The following is a 24,525-nucleotide window of genomic DNA, read 5'->3' as shown; positions in this document are numbered from 1 at the left end:
GGGCTCACGATAATCTTATCACATGTGTTTATGGAAGTATTACTTTGAGACTTTGGAGCTAAAAGAAGATCGAGTCGTTCGACTCAGTAATAACAAGATTTGCAAGGTTCGTGGTATTGGAAGGACTCAGCTCAAAATGTTTGACAATCGTGAGTTACTTTTACACAATCTGAGATATGTTCTCGAACTTAATTAAAATTTGTTTTATACATACACCTTTGATGATATAGGTTATTGTACTAAAACTCAACATGGCATGTTGAAAATATCACATGATACACTGATAATTGCTAAAAGGTATAAAATGTATGGGTTGTATATTTTGGATTGTTCCGTTGTTACTAGTAATGCACCCATATTTAGGCAAAAATTTCATGATAAAACTACACTATGACATATAAGTTAGGGTATGTTAGTTAAAGGTTTGGTTTAGCTCACTAAGAAAGGTTTGCTAGGTAGTGAGAATTAAACAAATAAGAATTTTATGATCATTGCATACTAGGAAAACATGTTTGAGATGATAATATGTATAATTCTAGTAACCGTTTGAGTATATTTTCTCGGATCTTTTAAATCCGTCAAGAGTTATTCATGGAGGTGGTTTATATTTTCACACTATGATTGATTGTTTTTCTAATCGAGTATGAGTTCACATCTTAAGCATAAAAGTTAAACCTTTGAAAAGTTTAAGAAATGACATACTATTATAGAAAATTAATTAAAAACTAAGTTGAAAATTTAACTAACTATCGCTTAACCTTTGTTTAAAGTATTTTAATGAATTTTGTAGGAAATAATTTACAAAGAAACATACAACCGTAGTTGGCATAACGCAACAAAAATATCATACTAGAACAGAGTATTACCATTTTGTAGCGGGTTAGGTGTATGTTCTTAGGAATTGAGTTACCCAAAAAATTCAAGGGTGAAGTTGTTGCTAGTGCAACATATTTCGTTAATAGATATGAATAAATTTCAAGGCACCTATAGAGGTTTGGACCGAGAAACTAATATACTACTCTAATTTGAATGTTTCTAAGACTTTAACATTTATGTATACTAAGCCAGACAAATTTGATGTTAAGAATGTGAAATGTGTTTTCATTGGTTATCCTAAATATGTGAAGAGGAACAAGTTGTGGAAGATGGGACCTTAAGGATCAAAATATATCATAAGAATTGATATTACTTTTTATGAGACTCATATGATGATGAAAAACAAAGACTTGGACATGAAAGACTTAAAAACTAAGGTGAAGAAGACTTAGTTTAAGGTGGAGTTCTCTACTAGCGAGACTAGACATGAGGATGATGTTGAGGTTCCCACTTCTATTTCTAGATAAGTGCAACCTAGATTAACTCCAGGTTATCAGTTGATTAGGTAAGGAGGAAGCTTGTACCACCACAAATATATGGTTATGTTGATCTTATTTATTATTCTTTAAATGAGGCTAAAGGTTTGCAAGACATAGAACCAAAGACCTTTAAGGATGCATTTGAAGCAATGAAAGTTCTTTAAGGATGCATTTGAAAGCAATGAAAGTTAGAAATGGTTGAATACAATGATTAATGAGATGCTTTCATTGGAGAAGGAGAAGAACCATGCTTGAAAACTTGTACAATTACCTAAAATACAAAGGGAGGTTGGATATGCAAATGGATATTTAAGAAGAATGAATCTATTTTGGGGATTATAGAAGTAAGGTATAAATCAAAACATTGTCAGTAATGTTGTTGAAAGAAGAAACCACAAGATGACATTGATGGAGAAGAGATAAGATATAGGATATGAATTCCAGGATATAGAATGCAGGAAGAAAAAAATCCATTTCCCATGGTTCAACACTGAAGAATAGTTAGTGTAGTCAGTTTATTCTAATAAACCATGCATCCAGTATTTTACCCTCTCACACAAGATGCCAAGCAAGGTTCAATACTGAAAACTTATCAGCATTAGATAGATAAGAGAAGAACAAGAAATTAAAACTAAGAGCAAACTAATAAATAATCATATTCTTATCCCTACCATGATTTTATTGAGAATACATCGTTATTGTTATAGTATACAAAGAAAACAGATGGCTATGATTTACTAACAAATAATCAAGTTTTTAAAAATCAAGTATCACATAAAGACTGTGTTTTGATTATACCAATGGAATGGAGGAAGTTTAAGAAACTTCATCTGTACAAGTTAATCGGTTAAACAACAATAGCTGACACTCGGCTTTCGTTTTCATCAATCAGCCCCACAATTTTCCCACCTCATATGCATATTCATATGTGAATGATAACTAGAGTCAACTAGGGAATTTTAATAATCTTTTCCTTTGCAATTCTGTACATTGGCATCCAGTAGCAATCTTGTCTGCATTCATCATCATTGACTTTCATTAGCCTGACACAAATGCAATCTGCAGAATACTTGCAAATTGTATGAAATGATTTACTGGCCAATTACTGAGTGTACATTACAGCCAATTACTTTGACTGAGCCCTGATGAAATCCACTCTTACAGATCAAAGTTGATTGAATATTGAACACTTTAATCCTTTCGGTAACATTCTCACCATTGTATGTTGCAAAGATTAAATATTAGAAAAGCAAATGATTCTAGTAATTTTGCAATGACTGGAAGAGGTTTAAACAGTTTCATCTGTTAAGTGGCCGTATTCTCATTTGTCGCCTGTTTGGCAATAACTCGGCGCACATGCTACCCCCAAGGGTTGGCCTGTTGGTGAAAGCTTGGGACCTGAAAGTCAGCTCCTCTCAAGGTCTCAGATTTGAATCCAGCTAGGTACTAACGATCTCTGTATTGGGACAGTTCATATAGAGCTTTGCTCTGGCTTTATATGGCGCCCCTACTGGCGGACGGTAGAATTGATCCCCTTGGATTATAGTTGGTCTCAAGACCGGATACCAAGTTTTCAAAAAAGAAATTCTGTGCAGGTACCAATATCTTCAAGCAAGCACAAAGAAGAAAAGTTTGGTATCAAACTCATCATTGCATACAAATTTTGAAAGCTTGAGGGTCTGGATCAATACATTCCTGTGTCTGGAGTTCCATAGCTTCAAAAAGTTGTATTTGAATAACATATTTTAGGTATCAGCAATGCAGCCTACTCCAACATTCAATGATGTTTTTTCGAACTTTCGTAGGTTTGCAGAGCTGTTGAACAGCTAAGGCCCAAGTAGAAGGTTTGGGCAGCAAAAATTTCTGAAGCATGACTTCTATGATATTGGAAGCACCAATTGTTCTCTGTCGCTTAATTAACCGGACTACAAGCTCGTCTAGAAACTCTCTCCCATCTTGAGGCGGGTCCATATTGTCTCTTAAAGTTTTTAAGAAAATCTCACAAGTAATAAAATCAGGATCGCAGCCTTGATCTAACATAGTATTTAGAACATCAATAGCGCGGGAGACGCTATTCGTCGTGCAAAAAGCATTAAGGAGTATATTGTATGTAACCACGTCGGGTTGTAACTCTGGCTCGTGACAAAGCATCTGATTGAAAAGTTTCACCCCTTGTTCTAATAACTGAGCATTACAAAAGCCATGAATCATTGAACTATAAGCCACAACATCTAATTTGATTCCTCTACTCAACATTTGCTTCCACACCATTAAGGCCTCCTTAAGCCTCCCATTCTTGCACAATCCATTGATAAGTATACTGTAACAAACTTCGTGATGATTACAATTATTATCCGTCATCTCTTTCCAAACAAGAATCGCTTTATGACTATCACCCGCTTCAAAATAACCCCACATCAAGGAGCTATAAGTGAAAGAATTCGGAATGTGGCCTTTATTCTTCATCTCTAATAGAAACTCTTTCGCTTCATCTGGCTTCCCTTCTCGACAAAGACCATCAATAAGAGCACTATACACTATCGTATTCGGTTCACATCCTTTTTCAACCATCTCCTTCCACAATTGCATCCCACGCTCACATTTCCCCTCCTTGAATAACCCACTAATAAGAGACGAGTAAATAAACTCGTTCCCGCGGTGACCTTTCTCTTCCAACGAAACCAACACACGCACCCCATCTAAAGCTCTACCATGCTTAACAAACCCATCAACAAGCGTCCCAAAAGTAACATCATTAGGAACACATTTATTCGACACCATCCTATTCAATAGACTCACCGCCTTCTCCAACTTCCCCTTCAAACACAACCCATGAACAAGCGAATTATACGTCACCTCATTCGGAACACACCCCTTAAGAAACATATTATCAACCAGCTTAGACGCACGCGCCAAATCACCTTCCTTACACAACGCGCTAATCAAAACATTAAACGCAACCGGGTTAGGAAACGTACCTTCAATCTGCATCTCATCCAACAACGCAACCGCCTCATCAATCCTCCCAACATTACACAAACCATGCATCAATGTGGAATACGTATAACCATCCGGAACACAATTCCTAACACTAATCCCTCGAAAAACTTCAACAGCTTGATCAACCAAACCAAGTCTACACAAAGCCTTAATCACTAAATTGAAAGTAAGTCCATTGGGATGAACATGATTAAAACTCTTGGAATCAATAACATGAGAGTAAAACTCCAAAGCACGATTAAAATGACCCTCTTGGATAACAACATTGAGAACAGAATTGAAGGATTTAACGGTTTGCTTACAGTGAAACTCAGTGGACATTCTGTGAAACAAGTCCAGAGCTTTTTCGGGTAAATGTGCTTTTCCGTAGGCTTTGAACATGAGGATGAAATTCTTCTCGATAAAGACTCGATTTTCGCGCTTCATTCGATGAAGGAGTTGTTCCAAGGAGTGGAAATCGAAGGTGGAAGAGAGATTTTCGATGAGGGAGTAGAAGGATAAATCGCCTAATTTGTAAGAACCCCATTTGTGGGAAGGGGTTGATTTGAAGATTTGAGGTGAAACTGGAGGAGGGTGAGGAAAGTTGGAGGAAGAGTAAGAGAGAAGGGTTTGGGTTTGGGTTAGTTGAAGTGTGTGTTTGAGGGTTTTGGGAAATGTTGAGCATTTTGGCATGGCATGAATCAAACGAGGTTTGTGTTTGGTTTGGTTGAGGAAGTGGTTTGTGTTTGAAATTTGTGGGAACAGCGTTTGTTGTTGTGGTGGTCTTCTCTCAAGTCATACGTATATTCAACAGTTCCCGAAAGGTTAATCAAGAAAAGAACTTCTCTCTCACTCCTCTAAATTTAGACCTAATACTCAATCTTAAAAAACATTTATATCTCTTTATGAGTATTGTCGCCCTAAATTCTCCTCAGCTATTGAATAAAAGACCAACGGGAATATAAAACACAGAATCTAAAGACAAGTTTAAAAGTGGTGTGCCTGACTAAAACCTTGAGCTTTGATTTTAGAGTTATTTGTCCTAATGACTGAAGGAAAAGAATAAAAAAAAGACTAGTGAGATAAAAAAGATTTATTACTAATCATATGATCAGAGGCACCAGAGTCAAGGGACCTAGGATTAAGGGAGGATGTAGAGACAAGGGACCTAGGATTAAGGGAGGATGTAGAGACAAAGACTATAGGATTACCAGACTGAGCAATGGTAGCAGAAGACAGTGGTCGATGTGCTGCTTTGAACTTAAGGAACTCATTGGAATCAATGGTCGAAATAATAATATCTTTAGTGATATTCGGTTGAGCAACAACAGCAGTCCTAGGTTGTCGTTGTTGTTCTCTTGTCTTTGTACGACATTCAACTTCAATATGATTGTAACGATTGCAATAGTTACAACGACTACCATGGCTTTGGCCACCACGTCCTCTATTTCGTCCACCACGACCATAGTAGTGGAAAGCAAAAGTAGATGATTTAGTGAGAGATGGAGTACAGACATGTCTAAAAGCATGAGGAGTAACCAAGCGCAATAGTTGTTCACTAACTAATTCATAGTTTGTTCACTAATTGATTCATAGTTTAGAACAGTAGATCCCGAAAAAATTTGGTTACATACGAAATTGAGTTCTGATGACAGTCTAATAAGTATCATGATCATGAAAAACTTGATGTGTTGTTGTTCATGAGTTGTTTCATCATTTGTAAACGACATTAGGGTTGAAAAATTTGCCTTCAACAAATCAAGCTTACTCAGATACGCTTGCATATCCATATTCTCCTATTTCAAAGAGTTCAGATTAAATATGACATTGTAGAGACAATTGACATCGTTCAAAAAAACTTTGTCGCCTTTTTCCAAACCTCATAGCAAGTGGTAAAGGCTTGATATTCTGCTTGAATATTAGGCGTTATGAAAAACCACAACACGGTGCATAGAGAGGCATATGTTTGCTTCTATTTAGGGCGATGAGCGACAACAATATCCTTCGATTGTTTGGTCAAGTGATCTTCAAGTCCTTGGCCATGAAGGAATCGATTGCGGATGGATCTCCCATGATAGTTTATTGTTGGAAAAACGTGAAAAAGGTCACTTAGCGGTGGGGATGACTGCGAAGAACAACGAAACAGGATAAAAAACACGCAGAAAAACAGATCTGATGTAGTGTGAAGTCACGTGTCGGGACTATGGACGCGCGTGAAGGTGCATGTGACGTCGGCCGGAGGGGCGTAGTGGCGTTAGAATCGCCGGAGTGTTGCAAACCTAGTGGCGGTGGTGTGACAATGATCGGATGATGTTTAGTGGCGAAGAACGGAGACCTGCAGCGTATGTGTATTATAGACAGCGAGGTTTCTTGGACACAAAAGAAGGGACCGTGAAACCCTTAACTTCTAATGCCATATTAAAATAGTATTTTCTATATAATGTTATGTTACACTAAGGTATATTTGTATTTGGATGAGTGGTATATACTAAAAGAAAAATACAATAAATAAAACTGATTCTAATTGATACACATTAATAATGATTGATTACCGAGAACAACTTATTATACTTGCTGAAATCAAAAGCATTTTCCTTTATATATTCATTATCTTTTGCTAATTGAATAAGATGAATGTCATTACTTCAATTTTTAGAGTGCTAAAGATATAAATATGATGCAAGAACATCATTCTAAGCCATGTTAACCATAAAGAAGCTGGAATTAATCCATTTCATCAAATCACAATTTATTTTCAGCTATATATCTATACATTTCTTCATTGCTCTTCTAATTCATATCAAGTAACATTACATTATTTAATGATTCAAGGACTAATAACACATAGAATTTCATACACATCTGAAACTGAATTATGGAAGATAAAAATTACAATCTTCTTAAGGCCCTTCAATCCTAGCAGTCTCTTTGTAATCCACATTAATATTTTGCACCTTCTCTTGTAGATGAGCCATATCATAAGTTGAATGAAGACCAAAGAAAACATAGTAAACCAACATAACCAAAGTGCATATTGCAAATCTCACAAATGCATCATATTCCAAAGATCCCATGAGAAAAACAGTTGTTGCAATTGACAAAGATGGCAGCCATGGAACAAGTGGAACTCCCCAAAATCTTGGTTTCCTTTGTTGAGTCAAAAAAACCGACATCCCAAGAGTCGAAAAAAACCAAACAGGTACGGTAACCGTATATCCAATCCAACCATTAGGCCTCAATCCCCAATAAGCTGAAGTTCCCATCGAAGAACCAACAATGAGAAACAAAAATATAACTAGCTTTAACTGATTCTCTTTAGTTGTAACTCCTCTAACATAGTACCTTCTTACCAGAAGCGCAATCGATATCAGCGCGAAAACGAAAAGTGTACTTACTGATATCAAACTCGATAACACGTCCAAGCTAGTGAAAAAGGCTACGCAAGCGCTTGTGATTGTAATCAGAAGTGTTGCGTTTATTGGTGTTCCTGTTTTGGGATGAACACGAGCAAACCATGGAGGAATCATGTGCGAACGCGCAATGTGAACGATGTATCGCGCCTGACCTAATCTTCCTACTAAAAGAACTGTTGTCATACCCTTCAATGCACCGAAAGCGACGACGTATTTTGCCCAATTCATTCCTACTTTCTGGAATGCAATTGAAAAAGCTGCACCTGTATCAATGTCTGTGTACTTCTGCATCATGCTTAGTGAAAGTGCCATCAAACAATAAATCACGATGATCACCGACATTGAACCTATTAAACCTATTGGTATATCCTTTGGTGGATTTTTAGTTTCTTCAGCCATTGTTGCAAGACTCTCGAAACCTCCATATGCAAAATAAAGAATTGCTGATGCTTGAAATACACCTCTAGCTCCATAAGGTAAAAAAGGCGTCAAATTCGCTGTGTCTGCGTGAAGAAACCCTGCAATGATTACGAATATGATCACAGCCGTGTTGATTGCCGATGCAATCCAATTGAGGAGCGAAGTTTTTCGTGTACTGATCATTGCGATCGTTCCGGCGGTTAACAGAACAGCAACTGCTATAGGGTCAAGTAAATTGTATCCTTCTTTGAGATGATGTGCTTTGATTCGAAATGAATCTTTCGGACGATTCAAAAGGCTTGTGAAGTAAGATGTCCATGATCTTGATACTGCTGCACCTCCAAGCACGCATTCGAGAAGTATGTTACCGGCTGCTAAGAAAGCAATAAAATCACCTAATTCAATTCTTAGGTAAGCAAATGAACCACCAGCAGCTGGAACTTCAACGGCAAATTCTGTATAACAGAAAACAGAAAGCATTGCTGAAATTCCTGAAGCTACATAGGATAAGACTATCGCCGCACCAGCATGGTTATGAGCTTCTTGACCAGTTAGCACAAAGATTCCTGCACCAATCACTGCACCAAAGCCAAACCAGATAAGGTCCCACCAGTTGAGACATTTTTTCATGTCATTCTCACTTTGTTTCTGAAGCTCTTGCGACTCGGTTGCATCGTCCGATCTGGTCGAAACACGGTCCTTGAACCTTAACCATGTTTGTGAAAGAGCAGAACCATAGTTGTGCCAGCTTTGAAAGGATTCCTCTGGAAAGAAATCTTGTTTGCTGCATCTCCAATAGCTTCTCTGTGGCTCATGGTCATCATTGCCTTTTGTGGAAGCCATTCAAAAAGCTTGTTTCTTTTCTGAAACTGCTGAGTGATTGGAATGGAATTTTGTCACTGAAGAAAATAACAAGATTGCTTTGAAATGAAAACAATATCTCAAACAAGTGACATATATTACTTTGTCTCTTAGTGTGGAATTTAACTCTTCTTCATCTGTTTTCTATCTCCATTCGGCGGACCGCGATTCACACACCTTAAATTCCACTAATAAAAAAGTGTGTTGAAAATAGTGTAGATAACAGTGTGTTATAGAGTTGTTTCCAACACTTCTCTATATACTGATAGAGAATTCATATTTGAACATCTAAGACTGAAACATCAGAACCACAGAATTCACACTCTTTAGATAAACCAGATAAACCAGATACTGAATTTAGGAATGAGATGTGCAAAGTATGAAGATTCCTGCACGGTAAAGTTAAGTTGGATAAAAATGACAGAGTAGACAAGGAACACACGTTTCTCTTTGGAAAATAAATGAAATTGTCACAATATTCCAACTAATTGACATGAATATTCCACGGTTTTGACTTTACAATGCATTCATATTGATAGTGCAATAATGCACATCAGTCTACACCAATTAGTGTAGTAGATTCACGTCACTAACCAAATCATGGAGATTGTAGATTCTGTCAGTGTATGTGTTGTCCACATGTGACAATCGGATCTGAAAATTTTATGGGATCTTATTGGTGATTTTGCTCGAATGGTGAAATTTCGCACATGGACTACAGTTGACAATACTTAAGAGCCACTCAAAATTTTACAACTGATATCACAGAACTTTGGGGTCCTCTATGTCATGAGGCCAGAGATGCACCACCCTCTACAGTGAACCATTGGATGAGAATTATTCAAAACTAAACCATAATCTATCTATGAAGCTTGGACTCCAACACTAACACCGAGACACCACACAGACACTCTAACATCAATAATGATAAAAATATAGGCTATTGATACCGCTATATATATACTCCCTCCGTCTCAAGTAATACTATGACCTTCTACTTACAGAGAGTATTATCAATTGTTGGTTTTTCAAACCATTATCGAACATTGACCTCCGTAGACCATATGAGACACTTCTTCATCCTAGACTTTGCCAAGTAGAGGTTTAGAATCAAGAGGTTGATCATGATTTCCATTTGAATCTCTGATGGAATGATCTTTTCTTCAGTCCAAAGTTATTTATATTATTTCATCAAGATATTTATATCTAGATGTTTTCTTCAGTTTTCTGAGGGCGTAAAACAAACAAACAAAAAAACAACTCTCAAGTAAAAACAAACAATATTTTATCAGGAACATTTATACAGAGAAACAATAGGAATCTGGTAAAATATATTGGACACTAAGTGACTAAGGAAGAGAAAGTAGCATTTAAATATAATTGTATTACAAAGTTATGGTAGAGCTACATCAGAACACTCCTGCCAACAGATATCCTCAATCATGGCTCTGAACATCAACATTCAGAGACATGCCTTTACGAAACCCGTCGGAAAGGTATAGAACACAGGTATGTTATCAAATGAGCAAAACGATACATAAATATACTACTACAGCGAAGATGTAGAACCTCTAGCAAGTTGAATTCTCTTTAGACAGCCACTCTTGTGTTGCTGTTAAGTCCGGAAGAACAACAGCCCCGGATTTCCTCCACTCCTCAGCTTCTGGTGTCTTAAATCTATCTAACAATAGTGCATGCATCCCTAAGCTCTTAGCTGGCTCGTAGTCTTTGCGCATGCTATCGCCAATATGTAAAGTTTCTTCAGGTGCAATATTTCCAGCCCTTTCGAGTGCAATCTCGTAAATTCTTGGGTCTGGTTTCTCAACGCCTTCAAGGCCAGAAAAAACACCAAAGTCCCACTCAGTTCCCTGCATCATCAAACATTATAACTATCCGGCATTCTTGTCCGTGAAACATGAGTGCATAAAACTTAATTGCTATGGCCATGTAAAAAATGTCTATTAGAGCAAAGCCGCTTGAAATGATTAGTAAATTTTACTTCTGAATAGACTACACTGCTGTATAACATGATTTTCTTCAAATGTGATCCAATAGGAGCTTTGGATTCGTTGAAATTTATTGAACATGAATCAGTAATAGCTGGTGTTTCAAAATGGAGGTGCTACATTCTATAGTAACATTTACAACAAGGCCTTGCACGAAAACTCGAAAAACATTCTTGCTTAACAATTTGTACCGGCTATATCTGATGTTTCTCTAAGTAGCAATGCTCTATAACAATGCTAAATGTTAATTTATCTTTTAAACATGTTTCTAATTCTGAAAGCAAACCTAAAAAAACCGTGGGAATTTTACCTGATTTAAACCTAAAGCTGGAAGAATCACATCTCGATATCGATATTCAGCATTGCTAACAACACCAACTTTGAGACCCTTTCCACGAAGCCATCTAAGAAATGGTTTGGAATCTGGAAATACAGTATACGGGGCAGATGAACCAAAGGATGCATAGATGCGCCTGAAAATCTTTTCAAATGTCTCCTCGTCATATTCATACCCAGCCTATCAGAAAAATAAAATTTCTCCATCAAATTCAAGGGATTTTTGCAGATGACAATGCAACTTATGCAAGCATCATAAATCTACAAGTCATTGCTTGATTCAAATTAGCTTATAATCAAACTGAACACATCAACAAGGGTTAACTAATAGAAACAACATTGGCATCTTAACATATGTAATCACCCACAGTAACGACTTTGACAAATATCTTACCCTGACAAAGGAATCTCGCACACAGGTTTTCCACCACACAATGTTTGGCATTTTGGCCGCAAACCCAAAACACGGATAATTCTTTGCCATGTCCCTATATGCATACTTAAATCCCTCGTGCATACGCTTGTAGTCCGGGCAAGGACGGCCAGAAGCTTTAGCAGCCATACAATAATAGTCACCAAGCTCCCCTTTGTAAGCCATTAGGGTGCCAGTAACATCTATAGTCACACATCGTAGTTTAGGCAATAACGACATGGTAGCACAAATTACCAGCAAAGTATTGAACTCCTTCAAATTTGATATTCAAGCCTGCACATGTAATTCCAAAACTAGCTTGTTAAGTCAGAAAATAAATTTCAAATACGAAAGACCTCACGCAATGATACCGCTTATTAAACTTGTTCGGCTGTAAGGGGATACAGACCTAAGTCATTCCCTTCACAGGAGACCATTAAAATGCCCAAGATCCATGATTTTACAACGAAAATGTAACAATGCATGTACAAGATTGGCATAGAAATTAAAAAAGCATGCACAAATGACTCCAAAATGTAGCATATTCTCAAAATATCCAAAATGTAGCATATTCTCAAATCTCTATCACAAAAATAAAATTAAAAATTAAAAATTCAATCTGAAACTAAAAAATACTAACAGTATAAGTCAAATTGAAATCATGATATAGCCGAATAAAAAGAGGGTTTCAGATAAATCAAAACACTTCAAGCTAAAACCACATAGAGATGATACTCACGTACATCGGTACATGGATGAAGCACCAATCAAAAAAAGAATAAAATTCCAGGAAAAAAACATGCAGATGCAAAACTAAAACCACACCCAGAAATTATTTAACAAAAAAGATGATTATTTTATAATTGTTTAGAGCAAATGAGACAAATTAATATTCGAAAAATAAGATATGGAGAAGAATCTAATTCTTACCAGCAGAAGAGTTGATACTTTGTGTAAAAATCAGAAATGGTCCTGAAGAAGGTTCAGGGAAAGTATCGTTTCATCGTCAGTCCAATTTATAGATAAACATGAGAGGAATAAAAAAGGAGAGTGTGTTTATAGAGAGAGAAGAGAGAGTTGTTTTTGAAGCTGAAAATGTGAATCAGTAAACAGCCCCTAGATTTATTACTACTCTTTTTCTTTTATTTTTTTATGTTTATGTGGTAAGTCGGCAAGTGATGATAATTAAAAAAAAAAATTCAAATAATTTTAATTTAATTTTAATTTTTAAAGAATTTTTTATTAAATTTTTAATTTAATTGATTTTGGAATTTTGAATCTTTTAAATTTTGTTGTTTCATGATTCAACCTCCTTTGTTTTCTTATCTCACCTTGGGAAAATAAGTTGATATATTGAAAAGTGAGGATAAAGCTAATTTAGATAATGACATGCTATGAGCTAACCATATATGGGTGCTTGTGAGTATAATCTTACGAGTATAAAGGGGACACTCTCCCAATCAAGTTTCAAGGAAGATTTTCATTAGTGGTTTGATTCTATGCAATTCATTCATCTCCATATTATTGGATAGAGTGGTTTACTTGAAGCAATGGGAGAAAAAAAAACCTTTAAAAGAAAAGATGTTACATAGAGTGATTTGCAACTAAAGTTGGTTAGATATGTGTTCAACTATGGTGTGTAAGACTTTAACCAAGTTGAAGTCTAATCGTTATCCAATCTTCCTTTCTTTTAATTTAGAAGAGGTTAAATTTACTTCTCATTTTAAAATTCATGCAAATGTCGACTTTGACCCTGATGGTTTTAATTGGAGTTTTTTTCTATCATATCTACCGGGAGATAATCATATATGATGTCATAAGATTATCACTTGATTCTTCATGGAGGACTTAATCATGCCACACTACAACTTAAACATTCCTAAGTCCTCTAATGCAAATTTCTTAGACCAATTTAGGCATATAACTTTGAAAATTTTCAAGCACAAGATCAGTACTAAAATATTGGCTGATAGGCTTGCCTCCTTTCTTCCATTCACCATTTTCCCTGAGAAAAAATGATTCATTCATGGCAGACAAATCAAATATTGCATTCTTCTCACTTTTAAAGCCATCAATCTTATAGATAGAAGGGGCTTTGGTGGTAATGTGGCTCTCAAGATTGATATCTCAAAAGATTTTGATACCATCACTAAACCATTATACTTAAAGTCCTTCATATTTTTTGGTTAAATTCTAAATTTTTCAACTGGATAAAGGTCATCCTCCATTCTACTTACCTTTTCATTCGTTTTAATGGTAAGTAAGTTGGTTACTTCACTTGCAAGAATGAGTTTAGGCAAGGAGAACCCTTATTTTCTCTTCCTTTTTTGCATTTTTAAGGAGAATTTAAGTAGAGATTTAACCAATCTTGTGGCTAATAAGGATCTTTCATTATCTAATGACACAAGATATTGCAATGTCCCTTCCCACACACTGTATGCTGATGACATTATGACCTTTTGTAGGGGTAATTTTAGTCTATTAAAGGTCTGACTAAATTTCTTCAAAGATATGCTCAATGCTCAGGTCATGTTTGCAATAGAAAAAAGTCTTTCATTTATGTTGGTGCCATAAACTCCTTAGACATTATTATTTGGCTGGCTTGCTTGGCTTCTCGGTGGCTCACCCTCCCTTTATATACCTAGGTGTGCCAATATTCAAAAGCAAACCTAAGCCTTCTCATTTCAATCCCTAGATGGCAAAGTTAAGATAAAATTGGCTACTTGGAAAGCTAGGTTGCTCTCTATGGTAGGTAGGATCCAGTTGGTCAAGCCAGTAGTGCATGACATGTTAGTTCATTGTTTAACCATTTATGATTGGAACCTCAAACTGGTTAGAACTATGGAAGCTTATATTAGAAACTTCATTTGGAGTTGTGATGTGGATAAAAGGAAAATACTATTGCTTGAAAGTCCTGTTATAGGCCTTTAAAAGAAGGTGGAATTGGCATCAGATCGTTACAAAGCATTAATGAAGCTTCTAACTTGCATTTTTGTAAGAACTTGCTCCAAAGTCAAGATAGTTGGGCCACTCTTATGAGATCAAGGATTATCAAGAAAAACAAATTGTTCAATCACCATAATCCTTCATCTTTATTGAGGGGAATGAAAAAGCACTTCACAACTATCAAGGACAATTCCACTTGGATCCTGGGAAGAGGTAATCACATCAATTTCTAACTCGACTCTTGTATTGGCTTACCCTTGGCACAAAAATTTAACATTCCCACCATTTATCATTCTACTCTCTCTGCTACCGTTAGTCAGTTTATTGACAATAAATCTTGGTCAATTCCTCCTATTTTGCAAGTGGTTGTCCCTGATTTGATCAAAATCATCTCCAAATACCACATCCCTTGGATTGATTCAAAAGACAAAAGGGTGTGAAATGGAACTGTCAATAGTATCCTTAGCTTGAAACAAGATTTTCACTTCATTAATAAACCTTTTCCTAATGCCTTATGGAGAAAGTATCCTTGGGGAGTTAAGAATCAATTCATAATCACAAACCTTAGTTCTTGCAGGAAAATGTTGGAAATTGATTGGTCCCCTCAAGTCCATATTGTTATGTTTGTTTCTATTGTAAACATCATCAATGCAATATGGAGTGTGAGGAATCTTAATAGATTTGAAGATAAACACAATACTTGGAGAACCTACATTTCTTAAATCTCAGCCCATGTGCTTGTTTCTAGTAACAACACTAACAAGGTGTCTAACTCTTTTATAATTTTTGCATTCTAAAATTTTTAAGATTAACATACACCCCCAGCCTAAGATTTTAAATGAGGTCTTTTAGCATCCTCCTCCTCTTGATTGGTGGAAGTGCTATTCGGATGGAATGGTTAAAGGCATTCCTCCTTTATGTGTTTGGGTTGGAGTCTTTAGAAACAATAGGTCTGTCTATGTTGGTAGCTTTGTTCACTTAATTGACAATAGGAATTCTCTTCTTGCTGAGTTAACAAGAGCTATGGTCGCTATTGAACAAGTTTAGGAGAGGAATTGGAATAAGCTTTGGCTGGAAACTAATTCAGTCTTGGTGGTTAAGGCTTTCAAGGATCATTCTTTGATTCCTTTAATTATTAGAACTAGATGGCTAAATTTTATTCACCCATTCATTCTATGGAGTTTGTGGTTTCTCACATCTTTAAAAAGGGTAATTTTTGTGCAAATTCCCTTACTAGAATAGGCTTCACCGTTAAATCTTGTACTTGGTTGAATAATCTTCATATGGATCTTGCTAGCAATTTCTTACTAGACAAGCTTGGTGTCCCAAGAGTTAAATTCTCTCATTCTTATTGGGGTTTTGGCTTGGTCCTCCCCTTAATTGTTCTTCTTTTTCTCTTTTGCTTTAAAAAATATGGGTGATTGATTTTGTAATGAAAAAACATGATTCCGAATAATTTAATTTTGATTATATAGGTGTTTGATTTTGCAATGAAAAACATGATTCTGAATAATTTGATTTTGGTTAAAAATGAGCTCAAAATAAAATGATTTATATTTAGATGAATTCTTACACAAATTAATTAAACAACAAATTTCACTATGAAAATTTTATTTAGATTCAAAAGTTGCAAATTTTGACTCAAATAATTAATTCTAAAAAACTGAATCAATTCAACTCAAGAAAAAACAAAAAGTAAAAATCAATCTTATACCCTAAAAAATGAAACCAACCATTCCATATATATTAAACTATATATTAGGTTTGTTATACATATTTTTGTATGTTAATTTTTATTTTTAAAAAGGACAAAACTTAGGTACAAATGTATAATAAATTTCATTTTACACGTATGTAAATTTCTCATATTTTCACTCATTAAATAATATTTAAATATATTTGTCACATTTTCATTGAAAAATAGTAAAAACCATACCTAAAGAATTGTATCTATGTTTTGTCTTTTTAAAAAGAATTAAAAAAAGTATAAATATTTTAAATTTTACTTATAAAGTAAAAATATAATTTTAACAATTTAAATATTCAACATTATATATATATATATATATATATATATATATATATATATATATATATATATATATATATATATATATAATTTTATTTGTTATTTTAAAAATTATAATAAAATAATAATATTAAAATATTTTTTTATAAAAGTAGTTAAATTAAATTTTCATTGAAATAGAATTAACGTTATCTCTTTAAGTAAAATTTATAAACTGAATAAATATTTTTCGCGTCTATTTAATTCAACTAACAAATAGCAGTTAAATTAACGCGTCCACTCCATAATTTATAGTTTATTTATAAAATAAATTTGGAAAAAATGAATTTATTTTAAGAAAAAAATATTTTTACTATATATTAGTCCTGAAACATAATCTTGAATAAATTACCAGAATGAAAGTTGATATAGCAAATATTACTTAAATGAGGTAAGATTGTTGTATTAATGTACTAGTATTCATTTTTACTTTAAATAGATTTGTTGGTTTTGATATCAAAAACATATTATACTATTTTCTGTTCTTTTCTTTATAAAAAAAACATAAATAAATAGTTTTAGGTGAATAAGTAAACACGATTTTTTATCATCAATAAAATTGACATAGTTTAAAATAGATCAATTTAAAATTTTAAGGCATATTTTGTTTATTTATTTTTATAAAACAAAGTAATAAATTTAAACAATTTAAATATCACTTTTTAATTGGTAAGAAATAATCCATCGAATAAATAATTGATATATAATATAATATAATTAATAAATTAGAGTAAAATTTACTAGTAGATTATCTTTTATAAATAGTAAGAGATATTTTTGTTTAGTATGTGGGTCAATCATCCTCTGATATAAAGACAATAACATTTGTTTGTATAAGAGATATTCTTGCTTTTTAAAATATAAATCTATCTAGCTTTTCGGAGTATCCGTGCATACATTATGGATTTTTTTTAAACAATTGTGGATTATTTAATATTTAAAGGTTGTCCTACAAAATTAAGAGTAAGCGTTAAAACCGCGTGCAGAAAAGTTTTATAATTTTTTTTTTTAAATACAGTAAAAGTTAAGTAAGAATTAGACTTAGAAAATCTCATTTATAAAGACATAAAAACATGTTTAAAGTATAATTGCAAAAGGTGACGGTGGATTGAAAGAAAACGGTGGTCGCGATCTCAAGTGGTATTTGGCTAGGAAACAGCGTCAGGTATTGTTTGTTTGGTAGAGCAGCAACCAACGTTGTTAATATCGAATACCGTTTGCTAGGATTTAAAAACCACTAGCTAAATTACCCGTGCGTTGCACGGGTTTTTTCAGACTATATAGTTTATGTTTTTTTAATTCACAACAAGAAAATCTTAAATTAGCTAGGGCAAATACACTAGCTAATTCGTAGCTAATCTCTATCAAACAAAATTAGTTGGAGATCTGTTGGGGATTAGCTACAATATATGCCCTAGCATGAATTGAGTGGCTAATCATCTTGGCAAATATTTTCTAGCAAAATTCAAGCTAATACTAAATTATTCCTAGCTAAACTGCAACAAAACAGTAGCAAAATTTCGAAGTTGAATTTATACTTCGAACTAAACAGCTACAGTATGACCACGAAAATATCATATCAAATCTCAAGCTAAATATTTAGAACAATTTTACAACTATTTTTTATTTTATTTATAAATATATTTTAATTAGACTAATTCATACTTTTTATAATTATTTAAATAAAACTAATTATACTATTTGTAAAAAATTATTCGTAAAAAATAATTTTTAAAGTATTGAAATTGTTGATATTTAATTAAATTAATAAATTTAATTTTTTAAATATAATATAATTTTTACTTTATTACTAAAATAAAAATACAATTACAAAATATTTTCATAGTCATATATCTTCATACTAATCCACTAGTCATTAAATAATGAAAAAAATAATTTTTTAATATATTTAACAACACTGAAACAATATACATCACAATAATATTCTAAAATCAATTTTTTAATATATTTAACAACACTAAAACATTATACATTACAATAATATTCTATTTTATTTCCAATTCAGAAATCACAACTCAGATTCCATATTAATTATGAAACCTACATTCATGTTAAACATTACACGTTCAATTTTTAAATTTTAATAACTTACAACACATAACTTTGATCATTGAGAGACATATTCTCCATCTTTTTTCTTATGAACTCGAGCATACACGTCTCTAAATGAAACTGTATGTTTCAACTCCTCCTCCTGCAATTCACATTTAAAAAGTATTCATAAACCACAATTTACATTATAGAATCAACAATAAACAACAATGACAAATTGTAAACAAAAATGTTCAATTATTAGCAGCCAAAAGTGAAAGAAATGCTTCATTTCTATATAGATGATCATGGAAAATTTAACAGTTGACCTTAGTTTACTCTACAACTTCAAGTTTCAGCAACAATTTTCTGTCTCATCATGCATGATTTTCAATGTATTTCTTGACTGAATTCAATAAGTTTCAATCTTATAGACATATTATTAGAAACAGAACCAGAAGCAATTATGAGCAAAAACAATGAAAGAAACAGAATCAGAACCAGAACCATTTGATACAATCAATATGCATCTTTAATGAGAAATCACACTAATTAATTGAAAACTAAAGCAAAAATAATGAAAGAAACAGAACCACAGAAGCAACTATGAGCAAAAACAATGAATGAAACAGAACTAGAACCATTTGATCATTTTAACTATAATAAAGTGCAAGGCAACTCTGTTACAACGATTTGCATCGAATTTCTTCTTCCACTCTGGTTTCAACCAAAATGTCAACCAAACCGTCCCATACCTCTCTTCCTTCATTCCTTTCGGACCATGACCCTTAGTGTCGACCAAATTCGTTGAGTTCACTTCTCGTAAAGCTATTTTTCTTGCATTTTTAAAATGATCGGGATACCGATCCAAGCATGTTCTTTCCCATACAGTTCTTGCCATATTACGATCATAATCGGATGTAAATTTATATTTATCCTACACCATTATTATAATATAAGTACAAAGAATCTTATCTATAATTAGAAAGTATAATGCTATAAATTATAAATGCTTACCATAAAGTCCTTAAATAACTCATCCTTTGCTTCAATCGGATAATTTTTCCACTTTTCAGCTGGAATAGGCATCCTCGTGATCACCCTAGATATAATATCACGAGTCAAGTTTTGAGGAACAAACCTCCTCTTGCAAGTTGGATATAAACTCATTTGATTAACTAATATAATGTATTAGAATTAAATAATCATTGTTACTCTAGTTGACTAACTCACCCTACAAGAATTAAATTAGCATCTAACAACAAAGTATCTATACCTCATGAGAATCTTATAAGTTTGAAAACTCCATAAGTTCCTCCATTAAATTTTCTTGCATTATTTGCATAAGTTCCTAGTTTGAGTGATTGTTGTTGATTTTTTCTCTCCTGAACGAGCTGCCTCTCTTCTTCTTCACCGTCATTTTCTTCACCATCATTATAAGCATAGTATACATCAGCACCAGCCAGACCTTGCAAATAAGGGAAACTCAGAAATCACATAACAGGCTATGTAACAGAGTCAGAGATAAAGAACTCAACATAAGTTAATTCAGATGATCTCAGAATTCAGTTGATCTATTACTTAATATGATGAACTCTGTCAGTTGCATTCAATTTCATTTTAGACATTTAAAAGACGAGAGCATACCAAACAAGAATATACAGACAAGCATCCCAATTAAGTTGGATCACTCACCTTTTTGGGTGTTTTTCAAATAACAAAGTACAGTCTATTTTCATCATAACAGCAACATTCAAACTATATGAAGAATTTGAAGAGCCATTCCATACTAAAAAGATACAGATTTTAAAACATTAGCCACTAAAATTAGACAGTTAGTTAAATATCATAGAGCTCAGGCTTACATTGCTGAACAGGCTAGCTTAATTATAACAACCAAATCTAGACAAACCACTATCAGGCTTCAGCCACCATGTTCAGCCTCTAAAAAACTGACATTATGCTTCACCAGGCTCAACCAACTCCTTGTCTTCGGCAGAAGCTCAACATACTTTATATGTACAGATGAATCAGGGGCCGCATTTAATTCAATTGTCATAAGTTAATCATGTGGTTTTGCCCTGATGTAAAATCTATAGACTCCCTTCATAGAACTCTTAGAAGGAAACAAAATGCTAACATCATCATTAAGAGTCATCCTTGACTAGATCCGCGTTTAATTACAAAACGCTTATCCAAAATATTATTCAAAGAACACAATCCTGTTTTAATAAAGGCAAATAGACCAAACCTACTGCAGTTGACTCTAATCTCTTGGGGGGAAACCTAACAAATGTCTCATGGTTAGTAAAACAATTAAAACCTAATAGATGCTTGAGTTAATTAATTAAGCAAACCAAAATAAAAGAGAGGACACTAATAACCAGCAATAGGCAATAGATAGAAATCAGTCATCCAGAAAAGATAGATTCAGTAACTAATCAACTAAAATATAAAGATTGTTCAGGTTTAACGATTCAACTTCTCATTAATCACTATTTAACAAACATCTTAAGATAATTTCATGGCTAACATTTCAATCAATAGTAACATTTTTTTCTAAAATCAGTAGCATACTCATACAACAACACGATGGACAGTTAGTTAAATCACTGCATTTAAGGACTTATGCAAGATAGAAATTAATCATCCAGAAAAGATAGATTCAGCAACTAATCAACGAATATAAGCATCTAAGTACAAAAATTTAAACTATTTTCCAAACTCATTTTACAATGAGGATATTTTTAACTTTTGATTCTTAAGATTATGTCTGCTAAGTTAATAAAAATTTGAACAATATTAACATGCAAAAATATCATAAACAAAAAATCAGTAGCTCTCCAAATGGGAGCATAAGTAAAATTTAGTAGAAGAGAAACCTACAAAGTATCATTCAACTAAATAAATGTGTACTTAATTAGATGCTTAGTGTTCAAAATAAATACATAACTGAATTTGGCATTGGAATTTCACTTCTCTACATTTTATCTGAATTTTTCATTCATGTTATTTAGCAGGAAGGAAGATTTAGACACTAGTTTTACTTGCACGTTCAAGTAATTAAGCTTCAACATTCTGAATTATTAAGTAATGCAAATTTTTCAACTAGATAAGATTTTATACCTATATTCAATTAATCATTTCTTGCAATTGCATTAATAGTTTGTATCTGTGTCATTCATCATTATCACTTTCAATTCATTACACACGTTTTTAACCTTCACACTCCACCTACTAAAAATTATCTATATATGCTCACAAACATAACTTTGATTCTCCTAAGTCAATACCAAATACACACCAACAAAATCATCATCGAAACACACAAACTCATATTATTTCTAAAAACTTCTATTATTCTTCATTAGAATCATGGAAATCTTTGTAAAAACATTCTTCATACTCTTATTATTTTCTTCAATTTTCTCAATAGTCTCATCAAGAAAAGAACCTTCCTCATACAATATATATTGGTGGTGTAACCAAACACCACATCCTAAACCATGCAAACACTACACAGCTCAAATGAACAATCATTTCAAAATCAAACATAGAGTTGAATTCAGAAGAATAAACTACAAGAATCAGTAGTTATAATCAATGGCTAAACATTAAGCTAGTTGTTGTTTGACCTCAAAAATGATATGTAGTAATAAACACAGCACAATGGAACACTCTATATATACTCACTTAATTCGCCCCCAAATCAATCAACACCAACAACAACAAGAACAAAGAGAAAAAACACAGTTGCTTACACAAAATGAAGAGATTTTGCCCCAAAGTTTCTTTAATCAAGTTAGATAACTTTCGAAATCAAGTACTTTCAAAATTAAGTACTGTCAAAATCATGTTAGAAAACCTAAAACAAATAATCATGAAACAAATTAAAAGTATAACTAGCAATATGAACTCAAAGATAACTTTAAGCTAGCATTTCAATACAATCAAAGAACAGATAACACATAAGAAGTTATTTGTTATTTTTTCCAAACCTGGTAATAGATAGAAGACAGCTTAAATCAGAGACTTGGAAATCGAAGAGAGAGACAATGGAAATCGAAGAGATTCATGAATTTGCAAAGAAAAACACTCCAAAGATCAAAGACAGCTTAAATTAGAGGCGTGGAAATCGAAGAGAGAGACAATGGATGCATACCTCAACAAGAATGTGTTATCGAGAGTGAGAACGAGATCCAAATAGAGAGAAAAATCGAGATCGGGAGTGAGATCCAAGTTGAGAGGGAAACGAGATCGGAGAGAGATCGAGAGAGAGAGAGAGAGAGAGCAAAACCTAGAAACGAGTTCAATCAATGACGGTAGAAAACGTAATGTTTGATCTGTAACTTTTTTCTTTCCAAATAAAATTAAAGTTTTGATATAATAACTAAAAATAAATTAATAAAAAATTAAATGAAGTCATTTAAGAGCTTATTAGTTTGAGATTAGCTACCATTTTATTCTGTAGTAAAATTATGGTAGCAAATCATATATTTTCTTGTAGTGATTATATAAAAATGATAATTTTAATAAATTATATTAAATTATTAAGTAATTTTTTAAATATTGTAATGTACTTGTATTTAATATTAAACTTTATAAAAAATATAATAAATTATTTAAAATTCGAGAGTGCATCTAAATATAGATTGTAAATTTTATAAATATTTTAAAGTTAATTAAGATAATTTTTGTTAACTATAAAATGTTCAATAAATTTAAATAATATATTATATTTAATTATAATATTGCACACATAAACACTTTAAGTATATTTTAGTTGTTGTAATTGTTTTTATATTTTATCTATTTATTATTATTTAAATTTTTAATAGTAACTCATTTGTGTTACAGTTTTTTGGAGACATTCAATGTGCAATGCATTACTTTTAACCTCCTATGATAAATATTAATGAAATAAATTACAATGTTTATTATTGATTAAATGATATGAAATAATATTATAAAATAATAAAATAACAAATAGAAGATAATTTTTAGGATTCCATATAAATAAAAGGCGGGAGTGATATATTTAATTTTTTTAAAGATTATATTAATTTCTTTTAGTATAATAAACTTATTTGAACTTTTTTATTATCACTTCTCAAATGTTATATTGATCAATGTAAATAAATTTAATTAATGTTACTATTAAATTTTGTTAATAATCATTAAACTTTATTAATACTCATTAACTTTTATAAATTTTATTACCATTTATATATTTCAGAAAGTGAATATTTCTACTCATTAAATTATGCGTTAAAATCCCAAAATTTTTACTTACATCATTATAAACATTTTTTAATGCAATTTAACATTTTTTTCTTATTTTAAAAAAGGTAAGAAAAAATATTTAAGAAATTTTATTTCACTATTATAAGCCTCGATTATTAGAAATTTACAAACTTAAAAATTATAAATTTATAAATATAGGTTGCAATAAAATTAATAATCAAAATCCTTCACTTTAATCGTAAGACGAAATTAAGAATTGAGCCTCATGATTAGAATATTTTATTACTGTGTCAAATTTTTTTATTATGTTATTCTATTTTTCTTACATATCCTTCTATAATATTGTTTCTATTCATTATTTGATATGAACTCTTCATATTTTAAACTCTTAAATACTCTATCAAAATTGTATTTTTTTTAATTAATAATGTTA

At 32.5% G+C, this 24,525-nt stretch overlaps 4 protein-coding genes across 9 annotated transcripts; all 4 read right to left on the bottom strand.

The window, feature by feature from the left end:
• Positions 1-1,685: 1,685 nt before the first annotated feature.
• On the bottom strand, positions 1,686-5,277 carry LOC131595148 (pentatricopeptide repeat-containing protein At4g20090). Its single transcript, XM_058867434.1, has one exon. The coding sequence runs from the start codon at positions 5,025-5,027 to the stop codon at positions 3,108-3,110; it is 1,920 nt and encodes a 639-aa protein (XP_058723417.1). The 5' UTR covers positions 5,028-5,277; the 3' UTR covers positions 1,686-3,107.
• Positions 5,278-7,049: 1,772 nt separating this feature from the next.
• Positions 7,050-10,152, bottom strand: LOC131595146 (cationic amino acid transporter 5-like). Its single transcript, XM_058867432.1, has one exon. It carries the CDS (start codon positions 9,008-9,010, stop codon positions 7,235-7,237), a length of 1,776 nt encoding a protein of 591 aa, XP_058723415.1. The 5' UTR covers positions 9,011-10,152; the 3' UTR covers positions 7,050-7,234.
• Positions 10,153-10,374: 222 nt separating this feature from the next.
• Positions 10,375-12,870, bottom strand: LOC131595147 (uncharacterized). Its single transcript, XM_058867433.1, has 4 exons — positions 12,713-12,870; positions 11,765-12,076; positions 11,345-11,551; positions 10,375-10,896 (listed from the first exon to the last, which is right to left on the bottom strand). The coding sequence occupies exons 2-4, from the start codon at positions 12,020-12,022 to the stop codon at positions 10,600-10,602; spliced, it is 762 nt and encodes a 253-aa protein (XP_058723416.1). The 5' UTR covers positions 12,023-12,076; positions 12,713-12,870; the 3' UTR covers positions 10,375-10,599.
• A 5,919-nt stretch (positions 12,871-18,789) lies between these two features.
• On the bottom strand, positions 18,790-23,190 carry LOC131595145 (uncharacterized). Of its 6 annotated transcripts, XR_009281731.1 has the most exons (5): positions 23,011-23,190; positions 22,847-22,880; positions 20,125-20,316; positions 19,866-19,950; positions 19,018-19,785 (listed from the first exon to the last, which is right to left on the bottom strand). XR_009281731.1 is itself a non-coding variant. In XM_058867430.1 (4 exons), the coding sequence occupies exons 2-4, from the start codon at positions 20,016-20,018 to the stop codon at positions 18,999-19,001; spliced, it is 348 nt and encodes a 115-aa protein (XP_058723413.1). In that variant the 5' UTR covers positions 20,019-20,316; positions 23,011-23,190; the 3' UTR covers positions 18,790-18,998. The 6 variants fall into 6 exon arrangements, 3 of the variants coding, with proteins under 3 accessions (XP_058723413.1, XP_058723412.1, XP_058723411.1); XR_009281729.1 differs by lacking the exons at positions 19,018-19,785; positions 22,847-22,880 and adding an exon at positions 18,790-19,011; XM_058867430.1 differs by lacking the exon at positions 22,847-22,880 and adding an exon at positions 18,790-19,011 and having other exon boundaries at positions 19,604-19,785; positions 19,866-20,316.
• Positions 23,191-24,525: the final 1,335 nt, after the last annotated feature.

The sequence above is a fragment of the Vicia villosa genome, linkage group LG4 (genome assembly GCF_029867415.1).
Source record: "Vicia villosa cultivar HV-30 ecotype Madison, WI linkage group LG4, Vvil1.0, whole genome shotgun sequence".
Lineage (NCBI taxonomy): Eukaryota > Viridiplantae > Streptophyta > Magnoliopsida > Fabales > Fabaceae > Vicia > Vicia villosa.
This window is presented reverse-complemented; position numbering and strand designations above follow the sequence as displayed.